Source organism: Dipodomys merriami, unplaced genomic scaffold (assembly GCF_024711535.1).
Source record: "Dipodomys merriami isolate MVZ:Mamm:240054 unplaced genomic scaffold, mDipMer1.0.p SCAF_8, whole genome shotgun sequence".
Taxonomy (NCBI): Eukaryota; Metazoa; Chordata; class Mammalia; order Rodentia; family Heteromyidae; genus Dipodomys; species Dipodomys merriami.
This window is the reverse complement of record NW_027206401.1, coordinates 3,702,466-3,724,883: the sequence shown is the minus strand read 5'-3', so window position 1 is coordinate 3,724,883 and position 22,418 is coordinate 3,702,466. Positions and strand designations below refer to the sequence as shown.

Here is a 22,418-nt window from a genome sequence, read left to right as displayed (position 1 = left end):
CTCCCATTGCTCTCTCCATCAGCATTATCTTCACTTGCTTCCAAGCTGGCCAAGCCTGCTGCACCAAGCCGGGGGGGGGGGGGGGGAGGGAGGGGCGGGGAGGGGGAGGACAGGGCGCGTGAGGGGAGACCACACAAGGATGCACCTATCATGCTCAGCAGTCACTCCTGACCTCCTCAAAGGCTAGTTGAACCCCAATAAAGTAAAAAGATGTTCCATACATAGTTTCCTTGTTCCTATCAGCTAGTCAGCCAGGGCCGTAGTAGGAGAAAACGATTAAATAATAGTCATTTTAATTAAATATTAGGCACATTTCTATGTGTCTTATAAGATCATTTATTGTAGGTTCTAAATCTAAGCATTACAGGCTCATGAATCTCTGTAACATTTGACTTTCTTTTTACCAGGCCATTTCTTTGACACAGCTTGCTATGTCAAAATTATGGAAGATCTCCAGGTATCTATTGATCCAGGGGACATACTCATTTGTGACTCACACCTTTGAGAGTTGCATGTTGATTACTTTGCATGTCCATCAGGTAGAGGGCAGGGTCAAGTGCATGCTCACACTGCCCTTCCTTAGGACAGGCAAGCAGCCTCGGGGAGAGGGATGCAAGCTCCTATCCTGCAGGGCCCACCTCCTTCCTCCAATTCCCCTCTGTCTTCTAGAAGAACACTGACTCTGCAAACATTAAACATACGTTTGTATATAGTTTGAATAATTGAAAATGACTCCAATAATAAAAGATATGCATGCTGCTTTCCTGACTATGAAGGTATATATCTGTGTCAGGGCCACATACCTACTAATCTCAATTATCTCAATTATTTTCTTATGCCTGGTCTAGTCCCTCCAATTTCAAGCCTTGCTTTTCAAGAGACATAAAGGTTTTCTTATGCATTTGTTGAGCATGTCATTTTATAGCAATTCAGCTGTGGTAGATATCCCAAAGATGTCTGTGTCCTCATCTCTAGAACCTTCACAGCAAAATGACCGTACCCGAGTAATCAGATTAAAGAGCCTGAGATCATCAGGGTCTTGGATTATGCACAAAGGAGGGTCAGTGTGAGTCCAGAAAGTCAAAGACAGAATCAGTGTCACTCTAACAGCAGAGGCTGGGGCGTCACTTTTGGAGGAGAGGGACGTGAGACAGGAAAGGCTGGTAGCCTCTTGAGGTTACAAATGGCAAGGAACGTAGATTCCCCAGGCCAGGCCTCCAGAAGCAGCATGGCCTTGCTCAGACCTTGATCTTAACCTGTCAAGTTCACCTTGGACTTCTGTCTTCTTGAGTTTGAAGCCAGTGAGAATTCTATGTGTTGCCACTGGTAGGTAGACTAGCTCTTTGAATCCAGTGTAGCTGTGCTGACTGCTTTGCTGTTTCTCTAGGCCCTTGTGCATGGTGGGCACTGGGGGCCCTGGCAGCGGCCTTCCTGCCCTTCATCCCCAGGGGAGAAAGCTGGAGGCAGTGGTCAGAGCGATGCGAACCGCATTGCTTAGGAAGGAACTTCTGACTCAACTCTGAGAATGAAAACAAGAAAGTTTCCTTGCCTCTTGAGGAGATACAAAAGGAAAATTTTGTTCCCTTTTCTCTGCTTTTGGATGTTTTGAAGCTTGTAGTTTTGGCAGCTGTTCTGCCATAGGGAGGGGAGCTGACTCTAGAACTTTCAGCAGGAAATGGAAGGGAGGAGGGGCAAGGGAAAAGTGACTATGAACAAGAGAAAGTGAATGAAAACCAAGAATCATGTCCATGATAGAAATCAAAATAAAAACTAGAAGGAAAATTAATTCCAATAACTTACATAAAATAAACTTTTTGTTTGTTTCTTGGTTTGTCTTTTCATAGTTCTACATTCAGTTCTTTTTACCTCACTGAGAGTAAAGGTGATAAAATCTTGTTCTGATTATAAATGCATAATGTAACTAAGTCTAGGCTTCCATGACCTGGGCCATTGGCACCAGGTCTAAGACCCCAGCACACAGAGACATGCATGTGTTCACATGAGAAATGCATTCCTCCCTAGGTGCAGAATTATCCAATATTCTTCACAATGCGGTCTGTCACAGCACAAAGATTCTTATAATTTCTGAGCATTTCTTGTTTCCCTTCATTCTGGGCTGTAAGAAAGAGTCAGACCATGACTATAAACGGTTCTGAATCTAATAGCGGCGGTGCTCTGGGAGCTGCTGTGGGCACCCTGTGGGTGATAACACAGAGCCGGGAATGGCGCGGGATCTAATAGACGTCATAAGCTGCGCCTTGTTTGGCACATTTTGTGAACTGGAAGTTCAGGAAACAAAATGAAATCAAAATCTCCTTTCAGCTGAGAAAAGAACAATGAGTCTAAGTGAGTTAGGATTGATGAGTGAGCAGCTCAATCACTTTCTGCCTTTGGGCGAGTCATTTTCCCCAAATGAAATTCTGGGTCTCACTTGAGAATCAAAAGGAGATGGAAATGAAGGATTTAAAGTCACACAAAATGACCTGTTATCCCAGATGACCAAATCTAGGAGGGCTGAAGCCAATACTTGCTTGGCGTATTTTAGAAATTTCTAGAAACCCCACTGGACTAGAAGATGCTCTGGTCTAGAGGAAGTTAACTACGAACAACTATATTCATTCACTCCTTGTTGCATCCATTCGCCATCTATTCAAATCTCTATGACAGACCCTGTGCCACATAGAATATAGGGTCAAACAGAAATCAGAGGCAGAGGTTTAATGAGAGGTGAATTGCAAACAAGTCTGTGCCTGCCTTTGTTCTCTGTGTGCTGATGATGGGAGTAAACATTCTCGTTTGTCTGTGGCTGTTTTCCTGTTGCTCTAGAAACTCCATTCCCACTCTAGGGAGCTGGGATGAGGAAGGAGAAGACAACGACGTGGGACCTATCCTATGCTATCCCTTCACTTCCTTTACTCTCTTCACTCCTTCCTGGTTGCCTCTCCACAGTGGAGGGTGCAGAATCAGCTTCTTGTTGTCCTTTCTCTCTCCTATAGCTCTCAGTTTGGAAAAGTCCTGCATCTGGAGTAGAGGCCTCGGTCCTTCTATCTTGAGACTACCATGGCTGGGCTGGTTCTTTGTTCTCTTTCTGTTGGTAAAATCCAATGACTATTACTTATTCTTAGCTACTGGCTGACTCCAAAGCTCAGTTTATGTGGGCATTGGAGACTTAGCAATGTGCCATCCTGTCCCTACCTAAAAGTGTTCACCTCTATTGCAACCATAGCCTGTACTCTAAGGAAGAAAGCACAGCCTCCACCCTCAGCCCTCTGGTAACATGCTCAGGCATCTCAGGACTCTGCTCCATTTCCCCTCCATCTGCAACATGGACATGTGGACATGTGTGAACACGCATGCAGCTTCTACCATGATGGCAGTGCTGACCAGTGGAACATGCTCACTTTGTCCTGTGTCCTTTCTGTGTTTGTGACATACTTCTTCTTGATTCCCCACTCTAACTAGAAAAGCAAGAAGGGACTTAATCCATATGGAAGGATAGTTAATCATTTGTGTACACATTTAATAATTGCTCACAGGATCATGATGTGTATAATGCTATTATAGTAAAGTGGCAACAACAATTAGCATACTGGGCAGTGTTCTAGACAGTTTACATGAATTAGCCTAGGAAGTGGCACTATGGCTCAAGTGGTAGAGTGCTCACCTTGAACTGAAGAGCACAGGGACATCACCCAAGCCCAGAATTCAAGCCCCATGACTGACAAAATTCATGAATTAGCCTATTGTATTCTTTACCATGGATGGTTGATGTATGTGTTGCTGGAGTCCCTGGTGTAATGAGGAATCTAATGTGACACATATGTGTGTGTGTGTGTGTGTGTGTGTGTGTGTGTGTGTGTGTGTGTATTATCTATCATCTATCTATGTATCTATCTATCTATGTATCTATGTATCTATGTATCTATCTATCTATCTATCTATCTATCTATCTATCTATCTATCTATCTATCTATCTATCTATCTAAAAAACACAATATAACTTACTTGTGGCAGGGACACTGCTTGGACTTAGACTCCAAAATCTATACAATAAACTATGTGCTGTTTTGTGTGAAAGCTAGAGCTTTTTCATACGATTTCATTTTAAAAGATAAACATGAAAAGAGGAAATCCTCCTGGAATGCTGAATTTGAGGATGTACCCCACACAGAGGGAGACACAGTGCAGCCGGAACCTTGGACATGGGGTAGAGGGCCATAGTATGCCGCTCCTAGCCCGTGAGGCCCACTGAGTGACTTGAGGGTGGGGGGTAGGGGCTGTGAAGGGAGGCCTGGCTGCACCCTGGAGAATGAGCAGGGAAGGAGAGGGGCTGTGCTGGGGAGAGCCTCTGAGAATCAGTTCCCTGAGTTGTTTATGCATGCGACAACCTCTGTCCCATGAGCTCATGCGAACTGAAGAATGAAATACTGGGTAGAAGCTGACCGGGGCTCCCATGCAATGAAGGTGACGAAGAGAAACAAAGCTATAGCCACAATACAGGAGAGGCCATGCCAGACACACTGGCACAGCCCAGGACTTCGTTCCCCCTAGAGAGGGCAGGCCAGGCTGGCAGAGCGGCCAGGCCCAAGGACACTTGAGCACAATCAGATGTCACTAAGTTTGGAAAGCATAGCATTTGAATTTGCAGCGTCTATTGTACTATAAATCACAACACAAGTGAAGTATTTTGTGAGTTTGCCAGCTAGCCACGCTAACAGACAGTGGAATGGGCATTCGATAACCAAGTAGCTCTGAGCACTTCATTTCCTCCTGCTGCAGACGGAGTCTAATGAGCACCTGTATGACAGGTGAGGTCAGGTAGCAAAGGTGAGCACACTGCCCATCCTCACAGAGTGTGCGAATGGACCTTCATGTAGTTTCTGCCAGCTGGAACATGTGGGCACAGCTGGACTTATGTAAGGTCCATGGAAAACTAATCATCAAAGGCATCAAGTGTGGCCTAGAGAGCCCCAAAACAAAGGGAACAGGGGATGAAAGAAGATTTTTTTTGGTGGGGGGGGGAGGGAGGATGAACGGTGGGGCCTGCTCCTCCCTTTCACGCACTTGGGGTAGGTCTGCAGTGGAAAGATTGGCACCTCAGGGTAACGAGGCTGGGAGAACCAAGCTTTCCTTCTGTGCTCTGCAGCCTCACTGCGTTTGAGGAAGTCCAGGCTAAGATGTAGTGTGCTCCTCACAGCGCATAAACAATGCACAGCAACGATGACTTAAGATGCTTGTTTTCCAAATTATAACCTGGTGTACTGATTTTCCACTGTGTCATTGGCAGATAATATTAAAATATCAAAATAACTTCAATGTAATTATTGTGTTTGCTATTAAAAAATAATGAAGTTGGGTGCCTGAGACAAGGTTTAACTCTGAAAGCAGAGGTCATGACACCCAGACCCCAATGGGTCAAGGAGGTCCCCAAAATGGAGAGAGTTTGGAGTACTGGGTTCCTGGGGTTCTCATGGTGAAGAATCCCAGGGTGGAGGTAGTGTGTGACACAACATGTTGGTAAAGCCATCAAAGCACTTAACAGGACACACCAGGCATCGGTGCAGGAGGCAAACAGAGGCCCCAAGTACTCTGACGTCAGGAATGTTTATATCAGGTAAAATAAGGCAGGGGTAACTCAAGTACTGTCCCATTGTGCAAGGCACCTGGTTCAATCCAGTCTTGCTGACAGTATTGGTTCAGCCTAGAGATATTGAGTCTGAGAAAATAGTTAGTTCTAGGCTCTGATACCATACTTCTGCCTTTTGCCATGTTTAATGACCACCCTTCCTAAGAAGGAGTGGCCGGACCACTTGAAGGTGACCTGCTTGGTCCCTAGGCACAGTGATCAGTAGAAGCCAGGACGAAGTTTGGGGGTGGGAGGGGGGGAAGGTTACCTCTGCATTGCTCAGTGGAGGAGTGTGGCAGAAAGGACACTTCCTTTGAACACTTCTGGCCAAGTTGAATGGAAACACAAAGTTTTAATGAATTCCTGGTCTCTGTTCTTTGGGTCCACTATCCCTAGTCTACCCTGCCTCAGTTCTACTGAACACATGTTTTCATTTAACATTTGGCAAATGGCTTAATTAATGCAATACCTGTAAATTTTATTTTTTAATAAAATATTTAGTCACTTTATATACATATATGTCAGTTCATTAACACAAACTATTTATATTATAAAGATGATGTACAGAGGGGTTACAGTTGCATAAGTAAGGAAATGAGTATAATTCTTGTCACACATTGTTATCTCCTCCCTTGTTTTCTCCCGCTTTCTCCCCCCCACACCTCTCCTTCCCCCGCCCCCAAGTCGTAATGTTTATTTTCAACGTAGTATCTTGTGAGTATCACTGTTTAATTGGTTCACCCTTTGTCCTTCGTCTCATCATGTCTGTGATTCCCCTTCCCATCCCCAAATCAGATAAACTTATATATACAAGACAAGACTCTTGTGCTCAAAAACACATTTAAGAAAGTACAACATTATTTATAAACATGAGAATATCATCATTTTGTGTTCTCACTCCCTAGAATTTGAAACTCAAAAGTACTATGTCATTTACTAGAAGGAATTGTGAACTGTGTCAGAGCCCCGACCCCCAGCTGGTGTTAGCGTATGCCCACGCACCCTGTGAGCTCTCAGTTCTGAATCCATCACAAATGGCTTTAAACCTAAAAACAGAAGTACAGGAGCCATTTTTTTTAATGGTAGCTTACCAAAATAGAACTTTTTTTCTCTACCCAGTAAAATTTAAAGGATATAGTAAACATGGAGAGTGAGTCTGATAGTGACAAGTCCTGAGTTTTGGCACTTGGCTGTTGTACACTGGTGCTCTCCCATAGTCCAGGCGCCACCATCATCAGCTTTCACAATCTCCGGCTCCCTGCAGCCCCTGAGAGGCCGGTGCTGCCACTGCCTGTGTTCCAGGCGAGGAAACTGAAGCACACATGGATCACTGTGAGGGCTGAGGAGCTGGGAGGAGCCTAGGTGTGCACGTCTCTTTGGCCTTCACTCAAATATTACTTTCAATAGTTACATTATTTTAGCTACGGGACATGGGAAGAAGAGAAAGAATTGATGTCATGTGGCGCATGCTGTCTCATACCATACCTCCCTCAGGAGGCTGCCATCAGAACCACAGCATCACCGATTCATCCTTTCAGCAGATTTAAAGCAATTGATCCTAGGAAATAGGTCCAACTCCTCTAATCACTGTCTCCTTCTTTGCTACTCATGACTCCCCTCACTCCCTAGGTCCCAATCTGACTCGATCACAGCAACCAGGTTGTTTACATTCCTAATTTGAAGAAATTCCAAGTATAAAGAACTTCAATAAATTAGAGCCTATCTCTATAAAATACATAGAGTAACATACATGTTGATATGAGGAAGACCATACTGCTATGCCCACATGATCTGCAGCATCTGACTCAATCCAGTCCTGGCCTGTTTAAATCTCCTCACTTGGTCGAGTGTCTTCACCCTGTCAGTGAGTGTCAGTGGCTGAAGCTTGTCATCTAAATCTATGTTGTAGGTTTAGAATAGGAGGACTACAGTTAAAGGAGAGCCTGGGAAAATGTTTGCAGGACCCACTTTTAATCCGTAGTCGAGCTTAGTGACACATTTCTGTTATACCAAGTTACAGGAGAGGCTGAGATGGGAGGATCGCAGTTCCAGGTCATCTGAGGCAGAAGGGTCTGAGAGACTCTGTCTCCATGAAGGTAAGCAGAGGCAGGGGCCCACATCTGTGAGCTCAGCAAGGACGGGAAGCATAGACACAGATAGTGTCTCAGGAGAGGGCCTGGGCAGCGCCACCCTAGAAACCACCAGTGATTGATGCAGCAGCAGAGGGGCAGCCTAGAAAGTACAAGGCCCTGAGTTCAAACCTCACCAAAACAAACACAAAGGCAGAACTTTATCCAACTTTATCCAATGTGATATTTTACAACTAATACCAGTGGTAAAAGTTACTAATAGTGTGTTTATAACTGTCTTAATTCCTAAAACTCATCAGGACTTTCCATGTCTTTCATACATTTTTTGCTTCTTTATTTTTTTGAACATTTGCTACCCCAGAATACAATTGTTCCTTCTTTACTTTTGGCCGCATTATACTATTTTGGCATTGTACAGGACTATAATAAAGGAAAGAGAAACTTTAAGGATGAATTACTATATAACTCTTGCTCCTTTGTGTGTCTCTCTGGGTAAAATAATACTATTTTTTTAAAGTTTTAAGAAATTCCTTTAACTCAATGGCCAATGATGGATAGTTGGTATGTTCAAAGCGACAGAACATGAGACCTTCTTTTTTATTTATTACACCTGAAAGTATCACTCACTGACTGCTACTGCTAGGAACATACAATTTCTGGATAATAAAGGTTAAGTGTGCATAAATTCCAGATCTGCTTCAACTGACCTTTAGCTGTCTTGTTAGCATTTTGACAGAAACTTAAAATAAGGTTATTCCACAAAATAATTTAATTCTCCATTCCCAAGTTCTGATTTGTTACTCGGTAATTAATATCTTCCAGCCATCAGCGTTTGTGGCAAAGCGGCGAGACATCGGGTTGGGGAAGACGGGGCTGACGTACGGTCTTCCCAAATGCCCATCCTTCCGTCTGGGAGCCTGGTCATCCGCAGAAGGCCGCTCCTCTCTTGGCTGTACATTTGTCAATCACCTTTCGTCACTTTCTCCATACAGTCTTCATATCACTTGTTATTCTGTGATTTTTCTAAGCATTTTCTCAGTAGGTGTTAATTGTATTTTGGCAGGTTATTCTCTTTAGTTCATTGGTTCTTATTTAGCAGTATTTTCTGAGCTCTTCGACAAAGGAGACATGTTTTCTGATTGTCCAGGCACACTGCGTGGACAGCCGTGTCATCCTCAAGTGTGAGCTATTTTCTGAACGTGAGCCGCGTTCGCTGGAACTCTCAGCACAAGGAGGAAAGGAAGTGAGGGCCTGCGTCCCCTCTCCTCTTGGCTGACCATGGTGAAAGTGACGGCAGAGTTCCCTGGGGAGGGACCTCGTTCCTCTCACTTACCTGTGCACACACTGTTGAAATACTGTCCTGTGTGCGCAGTTCAGCACGCTTGGCTCTGGTGTAATCACACGGTTGGACTCAGCTTTCCCGTTACAGTATTTTTATATCAGTGGGGTTTAACTGCTCATCTGGCTTCGGTGCCAACGTAATGTCAGCCCTGTACCCTGAGTTAAGTAGCTGCCCTTACTTTTCTGTTCTTAAAACCAGTTCTTAACATCTTGTCATTTCTGTAATTATTTTCTCTTTGACCTAGGAGTGACTCCAAGGTGTTTCTAGATTTCTAAATGAGTGAAAATTAAAACTACAGCTGGGTTTTAGCTCATGATTTTTTATTTTATTTAAGACATGTAAAACATGTAAAACAAACATTCTTGAGGGTCCTTTTGTGACTTTGTACATAATTCACTTTCCTAAACTACTCTACCTATACTTGTGAAAACCATGTTTTCTCTGTCTAATGCCCACAATGTGGATTAAACTTCATGTTTTTAAATTTTATATGGGAAAGTAAACAAATTAGATGAATAACTACAAAAGCTAGGAAAGTAATGGGAAGGTAACTAACCTACCAGATATTAAAATGTGTTAAATAGTTGTGATAATTAAATCAAACTAGTCCAGGTTCATGAACAAGAAAGGCAGGCCAGAAAAACAGAATAGAGTAGAACATCAAGAAATAGGCATGGTGACAGGTAGGCCTCCAGGCTCTGGGGTGTTGTGGCCAGTGTTTATGGTGACGGGGAGCTATCTAGTGAGGGATGCTAGCCCCCTAGCAGGCCAGTTGTGTACTGGGAGCACATCACAGCTGAACAAACACATCTCACATCAGGCTAAGGTCGCAAATAAATGGTTTCAAGTGTGTAGAACCCATTAAAAAACACTTGAGTAAATCATGACACATGATCTTTCCTAATTATTGCTATTTATTATGCCACAAGTTGGGAACAAATCTTTCGAATGATGACTCAAACTTCAGAACTCACAAAAGATTAATAACTTCAAAAGCATAAGAAAGCTTTGCACAGCAAAAAGAAAAAAAATGTGAGAACTCCTAACACACAAAAGACTAATCTTCCCCAAAGAAAAGAATTATACTAAGGGAGAAAAAAAAAGCCATTGCCTCCAAAGAAGAAAATGGCAAAGGATGTGAAAATACAATTCACAGAAACGGCTGTACAAATAGCTTTCAGAAATATATTTAAAGGGTGATTATTCTCACAGTAGCAGCAGTGTAAGTTAAGGCAACATAATATTACCTAGAATATTGTTCAGAATCACACTTTTACAGCATTCTCTCTGGATAAACAATGGGAAAAACAGGCACTCATGTTTTGTTGATGGGAATGTAAGTTGGTAGCGACTCTATGAAGTACCACTTGGCAAAACTGTCAAAACTGAAAATATACACACACTTTGTTAAAACATTTCCTCTCCCAGGAATTTATTCTGCATCATGCTTACTATTTCTTTTTACTATACCTTTATTTTCCACCTTTCTCTGTCAGTTTTAGTGTGCCCCTTCTAAACCAATATATAACTAAAATGCATTTTTCTTTTTTGACAATCTGCCTTTTAACAGAGGACTTAATTCATTTACATACTTGGATTGCATATATGTATGTGCATATATATATATATGTATATATATATGCTGCTCAACTATTTGTCTCTTGCATCTCCCTTCTCTTCCTGAGTTCTGCTTACTTTTACATAAACATTATCCTTTCATAAGAATGATCTGTGGGTTAGGAGAAAAGCCTTCAGAATTGGTCAAGGGCATTTAATTTGTCTTTATTTTTGAGCAATGGTTTCACTGATTTACATTGTAGATGAATAGCTTTTGTTCTTTCAACCAGCTGAAGAATTTTACCCCTGTCTCTTGGCTTCTATCTTGTTAATGAGAGATAAATTCTAATTATCTTAATCTTTAAAAAGATTAAAACTTATGAAAGAAATCTAAAAAATATGAATGTCAATCTCATGTTGATACTTCAGATGTAATCTGTCTTTTGTTTCTGAGTTGCTTTTCCTTGTCTTTGAAATTTAATGTTTTTTCTGGAAAATGTCCAGAGCCTCATCTTCAATATGAAGCCTTATGTCTTTCTTCAGTTATGGAAGGTTCTTGACCATTATTTCTTCAGATACTCTCTGTCCTCTGCTCTGCAGCCCCTGAGAGACACATGAGATCATCTGGGACGGGACTTCACCATCTTTTCTGTTGTGGTACCTCCACCTGCACTTCTGAGTTGGTCCTGTTCTCCACCTGTGACTCATCCAGTGTTCAACCTGGCTGTTCTTTGCTGGGGAGACCCCATTGCCATGGTGGTTGTCACGTCTTTGTTTTGAGCTCATCTATGGCAAAGGCTGCATTTTCTGCATCTTCCATATCCCCAAATTACACAAGTGTTGATGTTTTTGCACTTGCTTTCATTTGGACTCTAGGGATTTCTTCACCATCATCTGAAACTTTATTTCTTGGTTTTAGATCATGTGGATTTTAATTTCTCAGAGGGGACTTTTCCATTGAGAGTTTGTCAAACATCAAGTTCTTTCTGCTCCAACAAATGAGTAGGAGGGGAACCTTTAGTCCCTTTCCCCGGGAGAGCAGCCCTTAGCCCTTAAGTGTCCTGGTTGTGTGCCAGGTGCCAGTTGTTCTATTGCTCCTGCAACTGTTCTGCTTTCCAGAGCTCTAGAGACAGGACAATCTCCACACTGGACCTGACCTGCCATCTGCTCATCCTGGAGGTCACCTGGTAGCGCCCAGGCCTCCCACTGGCTCCCCTCTGAGGCTGGATTGCAGCTTTATCTCTAAGCCCTCAGAAGTTCCTGAGCTCAGCTTTTCCTTCAGCACAGTCTGGTATTTTTAGAACTTGTCGCAGCACAGTTTATGGATTCCCATCACTCTTGTCTACAGTCTACTTCTTTTTTACAATAAAGAACATTTGTTTCATGCTACACAAAAAAGTCATATTTCTAGCATCCAAAAAAAATCTCATTTCTCCTGTTCAAGTTGTATCTTCAATATATTGAAAATATCAAATGACCTAAATTGTTTTTAGTTGCTTATCATATTGCATCTGTAACACATTTAAAAATAATGTATCTGTATGTAAAATGTCTTATACATTACATGCAGATAGTACTTAATGCCTACAAAATTTCTAAGTCATCTTCAAACAACTCAACAGCTGTGTCAAGGGTTTACAATCACTGTTAAAACTTTATTTTAGAAATGCCATATGAGTATGTAACATATAAGCAGGTAATTATATGTTTTCAGATTAGTTTATGATTCCAAGCAGTATCCTCTGGAATAATTATTATAGAAGTCATAGTAGCAGATACTTTCAATGGTATTTTATTCACTAATCAGTGTAATGATGTAGAAAGCATAGAAAGTAAATCCCTGGTTGGAATTTTTAATAAAATCATTAACCTCATTGTGTTTTTGACCTTTGGATACAGAGTTACTATTTTACACCTCTGTTATGAGGTAAAAGATTATACTTCTTAGACTAAATCAAGTTAGAATGTTATTGCCTTTGGCCAAAGGTCACTGAAAGATTTAGAGATCGACTTATAGGCTCTATGCTCTTTAAAGAGCTATAGAACATAAATTTTTTTAGGATTTTGTGCATGAAAATGCTTCATGTTTAATATCAAGGTAGTCCTTAATCAGCTATTTCTGTGTAATTTTACCTGATATTTCCTTTCATTCTATGTCTCACTTCAGTTCTCTTCTGATTCTAGATTTTATAGGTTTTGGAAAAAATTACCCAGTTTTAAAACTACTACTTTTGTGGTAATACTTAGGAAATATAAAGTGTAGTATTTATCACTGAACTAGTTACCCAAAAAGCAACAGATTTAAATGATTGGAAAACATTTATTGCTACATAAGCCTTAAGAATGACCTTTTGTTTGTAAATCTAAAGGAACCCACGTGGTGAGCGATTTAGAGACCCTCTAGGAATGTGGGATGGTCATTGTGGGTGATGGTTATCTATGCAAACATGGATAAGGCATCTCCTAATTTCTTTTTCAAATGTCAATCTTAGATTATTCTTAGAATCAACATTTAGACTTTTGAAATGAAGACCTCTTGTTATTATCGCCAGTATGTACATATTGTAATATGTTTGCATTTTGTGAGACTGAGATACAGACACAAAAAGCCAATTAAAGCCAAATTGAGGAATGTATATTTCCAGGAGACCATCTTGATTTTCTATTAAAATATTCTTAAATTTTGTGGATTGTGAAAACCACTGCAATACCAACAAGAGGACAAATAAAGCACTTTATTTGAGGAATACTTATATTTGCAGAGTATATAAATTTACAGACATCCCATACTCCCCTGGGTGCTGGTTGAGGGGAAAGCCAGGTCCTCTGTGCTGGGACCTCTCCCCACCGCTGCTCCTTGGCTGAGCACAAATCTGAGAGGAACAGTTCAAAAGGGCAGAACTGAAATCCCACAGGTCCAGTCTGAGCACTCACCACACACCCTTGGAGACAGGGACAAGTTCCTTGAATAGAGCTTGAGAAGGGTAATGAATAGTGATAAGGATTACGAGGAAAATCAAACAGGGATGAGGTGGTTGTAGGAAGTCCAGATGAAGGACTTTGAGGAGACGGAGAGAGCTGGAGGAAAGAGGAAGGCATGCCATGGAACCAGTTCTCCCTCCTAGTTTCCCTGTGCTGAAACTCTAACACCCCACATACATGCCTTTGGGAACGCGGCTTACGCAGGGGTAGTGAAGGCTAAGTTAAAGTGTCAGAACTGGGTCTTCTTAAGAAGGTTGAGAGATATCTGCACCTCTGTCTGCCCCACGGGAAAGCATCTGAGCCTCTGTCTGTCTGCACCAGGGGAGAGCACCTGAGGATACAGTAGAAGGTAGCTGTCCACATGCCAGGGCAAGGGGCCTGAGCACAAACACAGTGACAATGCATCTCAGGCAACTGTCAGGAGATAAACATCTGTGCTTTAAGCCACCCAGCTTCCGGCCTGTAGTTATGGTATCCTGAGCTGATTAAATGTGGCCATTCAAGGAAAGACCCTAAGGCAGAGGAGTGAGGCCCAGAGTCTGAAGAGGCTGTGGAAGCTGGGAAGGTTGTGTGAAGAGACTCACAACTAGATGAGGGTGGGGCTTTAACCGGAAGTGACAGGCAGGGAGGGACCAACTGTAAGGGTGATGGGGGGAGGAATTAGGGTGACACCCAGCCTTGCCATAGAAATCTCCCAATCATCTTATTAGGAAATCCTTGTCTTGGTAAGATACCTATGTTTGAGAATGCTAGAGAAAGATGAGGGATAGCTACAGTAGGACATTTCAGTAGTTGTCTTATCTCAAAAGTCATTGCAAAAACAAACCCAAAGTTAAAAGAAAACAACATAATCTACCTAACATAACTGCAAAATAGAAAGTTAACAGTAAATGAACAGCAACAACCAGAGACCGTAGGATGACAGAAGTTAAAATAAGAGCAGCTATAAAAGTAAATGTAGCAAACTATAACATGAAAATACAGATTCTTCTATCAGATGGAAGCACCAGATGTAATGATTTGACCATTATAAGAGACATGTGCAAAACTGCAACAAGGGACTAAATGAGAGAATGAGCAAAATATACTGAAGAGCTAAGTAAAAATACAGTCCTCATGACACTTTTATGATAAACTAAGATTACAAGGTAAAATTACAGATAACATTGTACCATTAGCAGCTGAATGATGTAGCAGTAAATATTTCAAAGTACAGAAAATAATGTTGTAAAACATCTCGAAGTGAACACAGATTCTTGAGAAAATTAATATTAAGTAGCTATCCCATATACTTTGGCTGAACAAGGTAAATTGTGTACATTTACAAGGTATATAAAGTATCTCGGAGGTGTCTGTACGCACTTACAGTTGGGGTTCATTTTTCTAAGCTCCAGCTACAAAAGAGTACGTGGATCCACGAAGTCTTTCCTGGCTGGGCTTCCTCTTCCCTCTTGGTGTCTGTCCTTGTCTGCAGGAGTGTGGTGAATGGGAGGCTCACCAGCAGAGGGTAGATGGGCCGCCTGCTGGGGAAGTACAGGGCCGCTTGATTTACTCAGTGGCAAAGTAGCTGAGGGAGCTTCTCCCTGTCTTGATGGGCTCCCCACTTAAGCAGAAGGTGGTCTTTTGAAGGTGAGCGCTCTGATAAGGGTTTGGAAGCTAGGGAAAATGGTGTGTGCACCATATCCCTTATCCTGAGCAGGTGGTTGGCATCATCTGTCTGAGTCTGAGTCCATTCCTTCTACCCTGACACCTTCCTGCCGGAGGGGGGCAGAGCAGATCTCAAACCAGGGGCCACCCAGGCAAGTGTAGGAGTTCAGACCCACCATCTATGTTCTCAGCTCTGATGTGGTCCGGTCCCCTGGTGCGTTGGATGGTCCTGAGGCACCAGAGGTGAGGGCTGTGGGGAGAGCAAGGCAGATCTTTGCTCTACTAGAAGTAGTCCAGGAGAGATCCGGTATGAGGGGCCCATCAGGTTCAGCCCGCTTTTTGTCTCCCCCCTTTTTTTCCTTGATGGCCCCAGCACCACCCGTGTCATCCCCACCCAGGGAGTCCTGTATGACCCTCACAGCCCTATCCCACTGCACATTTCCCTTCCACTAGGGTACGTTGTGTGGCTCATGCTGGCTGACACTGGCGTCCACATCCTCAGCCTTGTCACTCCACTCTGGCGTGTATGTTTCTCAGCAAACTGACTTTGGACTTCTTGACTCCTTTCCAAGATCACATGGGTACCTAACACTAAAAAGAAATATATCAATATGCTCCCAAAGTAGAGTCTCTGTGCGTTAGAGTCAAATGATGAAGATCTAAAGGGCCACCATTTCACCCTCCACACTAAGACACTGAAAGGCCTAATGAGGTGCAGGTGTCTGGGTGCCTTAGCCTCTTTTCCCACCTGTGATGCACAGCTGTTCCCTATGGTGGGCAATGCCGGTTATTTTCACATTGCATTTCTTCTCTCTCCACTTCCAGGTAGAAATTGAGAAGCTGGATTACCACCATTATCTGCCTCTGTTTTTTGATGGGCTTTGTGAAATGACATTTCCCTACGAGTTTTTTGCTCGGCAAGGAATCCACGACATGCTGGAACACGGGGGGAGCAAGATTCTACCTGTCATTCCACAGCTCATTATCCCGATAAAAAGTAAGTGAACAGGTGAAAAAAGCGTCACTCCGTGTGCGCCGTGCCGCGTTTTGACAACTTGTTAATTAAGCAATAAAACACAACAGACTGGGGCCATCCCCAGGCTTTGTGGGAATTTTTATAAATTGCCTTATGAAAGCAGACAACCCAAATCTCGGAAAAAGGTCCCATCCCATAAGTGAGCTACATTGCAGGAAGGCCGTGCTGATTTAAAACGTGCATGGTACGTGACCTTGTGTGTACACTGCCTCTGACTCCCGAGTGAGCTCTAAATGGCATCCCTAGCTTTATATGACAGTAGAAATTGACTGGCTTTTAGGTAGTAGGAGTCACAATTGTCAGGAAAGGCATGTGGACTGGAGAAAAGATGAATTTGTAAGGAAAGGGAATTGTTCATTTGCGATAGGTTGTTGTGGTGACAATCTCTAGAGTAAAGTGGCCCCTGACTGCTGTGACCCGAGCATCCACTACCTCCCACACAAAGTGCCAGGCACCAGGGCCTTAGCTGTGTCAAGAAGCCCCTTCGCCAGCCTTTCTGAGGTGCCCTGTGAGCCTCTGGGCTCCAGCCAAGCCTGGGCGACTGGCATCCATCTTACTGCCATGGTCAAGGCTGCCCCGGGAGGGCCTGGCCCCTCGCTGTTTGACCTCAGTCCACAGGCCAGCCCAGTTCCTTCACCCACCTCCATGCTGCTGCTGCTGCTTGTCCCAGCACCTCTAGTGTGTCCCGCAGAATGGGAGCTGTGCTTTTTGTGGTCACTGATGATTAAAAGCAGAGTCTATGTCTCTGAACTCTCTGGGCACAAAGTCTCCACCTTTTCTCCAGCCTGCCCAGCATTTCCACCTCCTGCTCTGGGCCTTTTTACTCCATGGCTTCTAAAGAATGCCCAAGCCTTGAATCTTCCTCTCCCAATCTGCCTCATCCAAACCCCAGGATTGGCAAGTGGCCACTCACCTCCCTAGGAATCCAGGATCGGGGGAGTTCCCCGCCACCCCCACCCTGCCCCCCCCATCTCAGGTATGTTTCTGTTCACCTGGTCTGACCAAAATGAGAAGACGTGAGTTCAGGATTGGGTCCTTTCCCGGGGTCTGGCTTGTTTCATCATGCCATGCTTTAACTGAGTCGAGGAGAACATTATCAGGATACTAATAATGGTTTGGATTAAGCAGCATTCAGCCTCTATTCTCCCTGCTGCTTTGGCGACTTGGAAACTAGCTCTCCTACCTTGAAGACCTCCTCACAGGAGTAACTTCCATGGTTTTTCTTTCCCACCGAGACAGGGAGCAGCACACCAAACCCAGAGCCACCTGATTTGAAAAGTATGGGGCCCGAGAAGCGTGCTCTCCTAACGGGAAGCATCTGACCAGCAGCTAGCCGCCTCAGGCACCAGCTGGGCCGAGCTGAGGGTGGCTTCAAAGAGGCCTCAAGAAGGAGATGGAGCACCCGAGCACATAAAGACTTTTTCAAATGTGCTTTCTCCTCTGGAGAAGCTAAACTCCAGTGGCAACAGTACCTTTCTAAAAGATGAAGTGCACACTGCATTGATAAACAGAAAAGGGCCAGAATGTTCTCCCCAGGAACTGCCTGTCCTTTTCCTCTGTGCCCACCAGAATACCAACAGCAGCCTGACCTTCTCTAAAATAAACACGTCGCGCTAGGCTTGTCTGCTTTCCACAAGACCCCCCACAGATCCCCAGTGAAGACACAGACGGAAAGAGAAAGAAGCTGCAAATATTTAGATTATAGTTTTTAGAATTAAAACATATTAAGTTAGCAAGTGACAAGCCAAGGCGAAATGACTTTGAATTTCGTTCAGTCTGTATTTTGAAATCACATGAATGAGTTATGAGAAAAATGATGTGTTATAAGGAGAAAATTGACAGCACACACATGCTAGCAGTCGTGTGCTGATGAGAGAAAACATTATTAAGAACTCAGTAAACCTGATTTGTCAGGGCAAATTAACTACATATAAATCTGGTCATTTCCGGTTCCAGCACTCAGGACAATTCATCTCGGTTGGATCTCCTTGCTTTGGCTGCCTGTTCTTTCCTGTACACTGATCCTGACACTAATCTGTGTCTCTCTTCTTAATCTGTCTGTCACTAAAAGCCAAACTTCTCTAGGGAAGAAATGCTGGTTACTATGTAAGACCGTGTAGCTCCAGTATGCTCTGAGAAATGTTGTGTGCACAAACTAAATCTCACAGGTAGAAATGAGCATGACTAACTGATTTAGAAGTAAGTTGATGTACATCTTTCAGCTGCGTGGACCAGATTTTCAAAAGATATTATCAGAATACTATTTACTTTATCCAGGGGCAAAAATTAACCTCCCCAGCACCAGCTAGCAGTTCTAATTCATTTCTGCAAAGACAGCATAAAGTAGATCAGCTCGAGGGGAGGAGAGAGCCAGGCCACCTGGAACTGATGCCAACGGACGGTAACAGAATAACCCTGGAGTGAAAAAAGGACATGTTTGGTAGCTCAAATGTTTCAAAAATGAAGAGCAAAAAATGCAACTGTCTATTCCCTGCTGCTCCATCATGCAAGACTCCAGGTCCACAGGGTGACAAGTGTACACCTATAGTCCCAGCTACTCCAGAGGCTGAGACAGATGGATCACGTGAGCTCATGAGTTTAAGACCAGCCTGGATGACACACTGAGACCCTGCGTGAAAAAGAAGAAAAGAGAGAGACCTCAGGATTTTTAATGGCCTAATAGCATGTGCTACTTCTGCACCCTCCTCTGCCCTTCCACCTCCCATGTACTACAGGAATGAACTTGGCTACTCAACGAGCCTGAATTCTGAGAGCAACATTCTGGGGAAGAATGACCCAGGATTTTAGATTTATATTTACTCTGTCTGGTCAGGGAAAAAATGAGATCAATGTTGGGAAACAATGTCCAGCATCCATGTCAAGTGAATGTGGAAGATGACTCAAATTGTGGCTGAGAGGACAGTGAAGAACTAAGAGCCGCAACCTGTGACTTCTTCCTCACAAGCAAGAACAACACCGTGGCCCTGTAGAGCCGCTTGGAATAGTAATAATAACAACAACAATCACTCCACACAAGGAAGGAAGGATTTTACAATCACAGAAGAGGCTATCTCAACAATATTTAGTAAAGAAACCAAGTCAAACATAAAAACTTGGAGGATTTTATTTGACATCCTGAGAACTCAGGAAGATGTGAAATCTGACACAGAAGCCCAGGTTCCTTAAAGGGAAAGTGGACTTATGCACATGAGCCAGTCTTGAATAGGATAGTGCAAGCTAAGAGGACCAGAATAGCGCTGAGGTCTCCACAGAGGAGAACAGAATCATTGGCATCAACTCAGTAGGGTAGGCGTAAGTATAGACTCTCTCCAAAGAGACAAGTAGAAAAGGAGAAGGTAAGAAAGGAGAAGAAATGGAGGAGCCAGGATCCAAATGGGGGCAGCAGCAATGAGTTCCGGGGGGAAGTTCCAGGAGGTCAGGACAACAGGGACAGCCAGTAGCAGAGGTGAAGGGAAGACCTCCCTGGACAGGAAGAAGGACACTTGCTGTGCAGGCCCAGAAGTCCCACTGCAGTTGGAAGAAAACCAGTGCAAAGGGGCCATATCAACACACAGTTGCCCCCAAAACGAAAACCAATCAAACTAATATAAAGTCCTTCAAACATCTGCCCGGAGGAAAAAAAATGATGCAGGAGCACATTCCAGCCTGGGGCACTGTTCAGCTGTCAGCACTATTTCACTCCAGGCACTCGAGTCAGAATTGTGTGGTGTCAGTGCACAGCAGCTGCCTGCCCTTCACACAGCTTGGTGAAGATCTGCCCCAATGAAGACCTCGCAGCTTAGGAAGTGTGGGTGGAGGTCACACAGCCTGGATCTAAGTCTAAATAGTTGATGGAAGAGTTTCAAAACTGTGTTTGACTGAGGCTGTGGTTCAAGTAGTGGAGAGCTTGCCTAGCAAGTGTGAGGCCCTGAAATCAAGCCCCAGTAGCACTGAAAAAAGGGAAAGGAAGGAAGGAAGGAAGGAAGGGAGGGAGGGAGGGAGGGAGAGAGGGAGGATGGAAGGAAGGAAGAAAAGAAGGAAGGAAGGGAAGAAGGAAGGAAGGAAGGAAGGAAATGAGTGAAGGAAGGAGGGGAGGAAGGAAGTGGAAGGAAGGGAGAAAAGGAAGGAAGAAAAGGAAGGAAGGAAGGAAGGAAGGAAGGAAGGAAGGAAGGAAGGAAAGGAGGGAAGTTAGGAAGGAAAGAAGCTATGAAATATCACAATAATTTTGTGATAATGAAGTCCAGAAAAGCTGGGTTCCAAACCTTCAAAGTGAATGGAGAAGATTAAAAATAGTTATAAAAATCTCTGTTAAATGGACAGAAATTACATAGACAGCAAGGAGCTAAGAACCCGAAGCACAAATTGAGATGAAGGATGTGAAGTCAACTGTATCAACTTATGAAAATTAACTTTCATATTGGTTCTTAAGCAGCAAAATATAAACCCAATTTAAACTCCTATTCATTAAACAAAATATTACTTAAGTATTTAAAAAAATAAAAGTTATATTGGGATAAATTGTTTAAAGGCAGGAGTAGTTATTTTGTTTTTAGTAAAGTAGAATTTAATGTAAAGAGATCTCAAGTAAATGAAGAGGATTTATACGGATAAAAATATTCACAAATAACTTAATCATCATGACCCTCTGTGTACTAAAAACCAAGGCATCACATTTAAAAAATAATCATCTACAGACACTGATATTTTCTATCTCTGTAGGAAGAATAGACTTTCTCGTTTTTTGTCAATGCACGCACACACACATGCACACACACACACACACACACACACACACACACACACACACACACACAGTCTTCCTTTAAGAGGCTGAGTTTGGTGGTGCTTCGCTACATTGTACTGGTAGCAATTCACCTCATTGTATGGTAACAATACAAGCAAGCCTTGTCCTGCCTACACACACACACACACACACACACACACACACACACACACACACACACACACACACACACACACACACACACACACACCTACACCTTTTTAGTATGAGCCACATGATGTTTTCCATTAAATCAAAAGGCTGCTATCATGCCACTGTGATCACATAAATGTTATTCACTAGAAGTCTGTCTACAAGAGCCACGCTTCTTATACAGCTTATTTCCCATGGCATCACTACTGTCTTTCATCTTACTTGCTTGCGTTTTATGTACTTCATAGCTTTTTTCCCAAATATTTGAAGATGTATTAAAAAAACCCCAGTATTTTCCAGAAGTTCACAGCACCAGACAGCCAACCAAAGTGATTTCCCTTCCTGGAGATGGTGGGTCTTCCCGCCTAGACCGGCCTTTCCATGGCCCGACATGCCCTGGTGCTCCTGTGTAACAGACAACATCTTCCTAGCCACCCATCTCATCTTCCTCATCACTTTCATAGCGCATGTCTTACAGTAATTCCCTAAAATATGTGAAAGGTATGCTTCATTATCCTTACATTCTCCATCAAACTTGATCTTTCATTTGGCTACATTGAAAACTGATCTTATACATACCAGATCATATGTGTGTGTATGGACAATATGACTAAAGTATATGTATATGAGTTTATGTGGTTAAAACAAAACTCCTTGGACAATTAACTTGCACTTCAACAAAAAAGAATATTAGGAAGTGGAGATGTGGTAGGTACTCACAGGAATGGGTGGGTGAATGAAGATGGAGAAGGAGGCAGTTACAGTCAACGTACTTCATGTATGTGAGTGAAAATGGAACAAGGAAGCTTGAGGCTGGTTTGAGGAGAGGAAAGGGAGATGGTGCTGAAGCAACTGGTATCAATATGTGTGGAAATGTAATTGGTATTTTTAAATGATGGGGGAAAAGACAAAATATTTGAACTTCAGAAAAGAAATATAGGAAAGAACAGCACAAGATAATCTGAAAAGAAAATCACTTTTAGTTAGAATGTAGAAGTTGTATCTCTGTTGTCTCCTGTGTTATCTGTTATCTCTGTTATCTCTGATGTTTTGAAAATCTTGATGAAGCTTGAATTTGAGTCATTTACCTGTGGTCTGTCTCTCAATTTCTGAAAATGGTTTAGATCCTTATCAAAGATGGTATGCAGTTTTTTGTTGGGATATCTTGATATGATTGGTTTTATCCCTTAATTTTTATGGGA

General features: G+C 43.0%; 1 protein-coding gene across 1 annotated transcript in view; it reads left to right on the top strand.

Annotated features, from left to right (window-relative positions):
- The window catches only part of Pacrg (parkin coregulated), a 376,899-nt gene that overhangs the window by 179,343 nt on the left and 175,138 nt on the right, over positions 1–22,418 (top strand). The window contains exon 3 of the mRNA XM_070010826.1: positions 16,070–16,241. Coding sequence (XP_069866927.1) covers positions 16,070–16,241 — 172 coding nt within the window. The remainder of the gene's footprint in view (positions 1–16,069; positions 16,242–22,418) is intronic.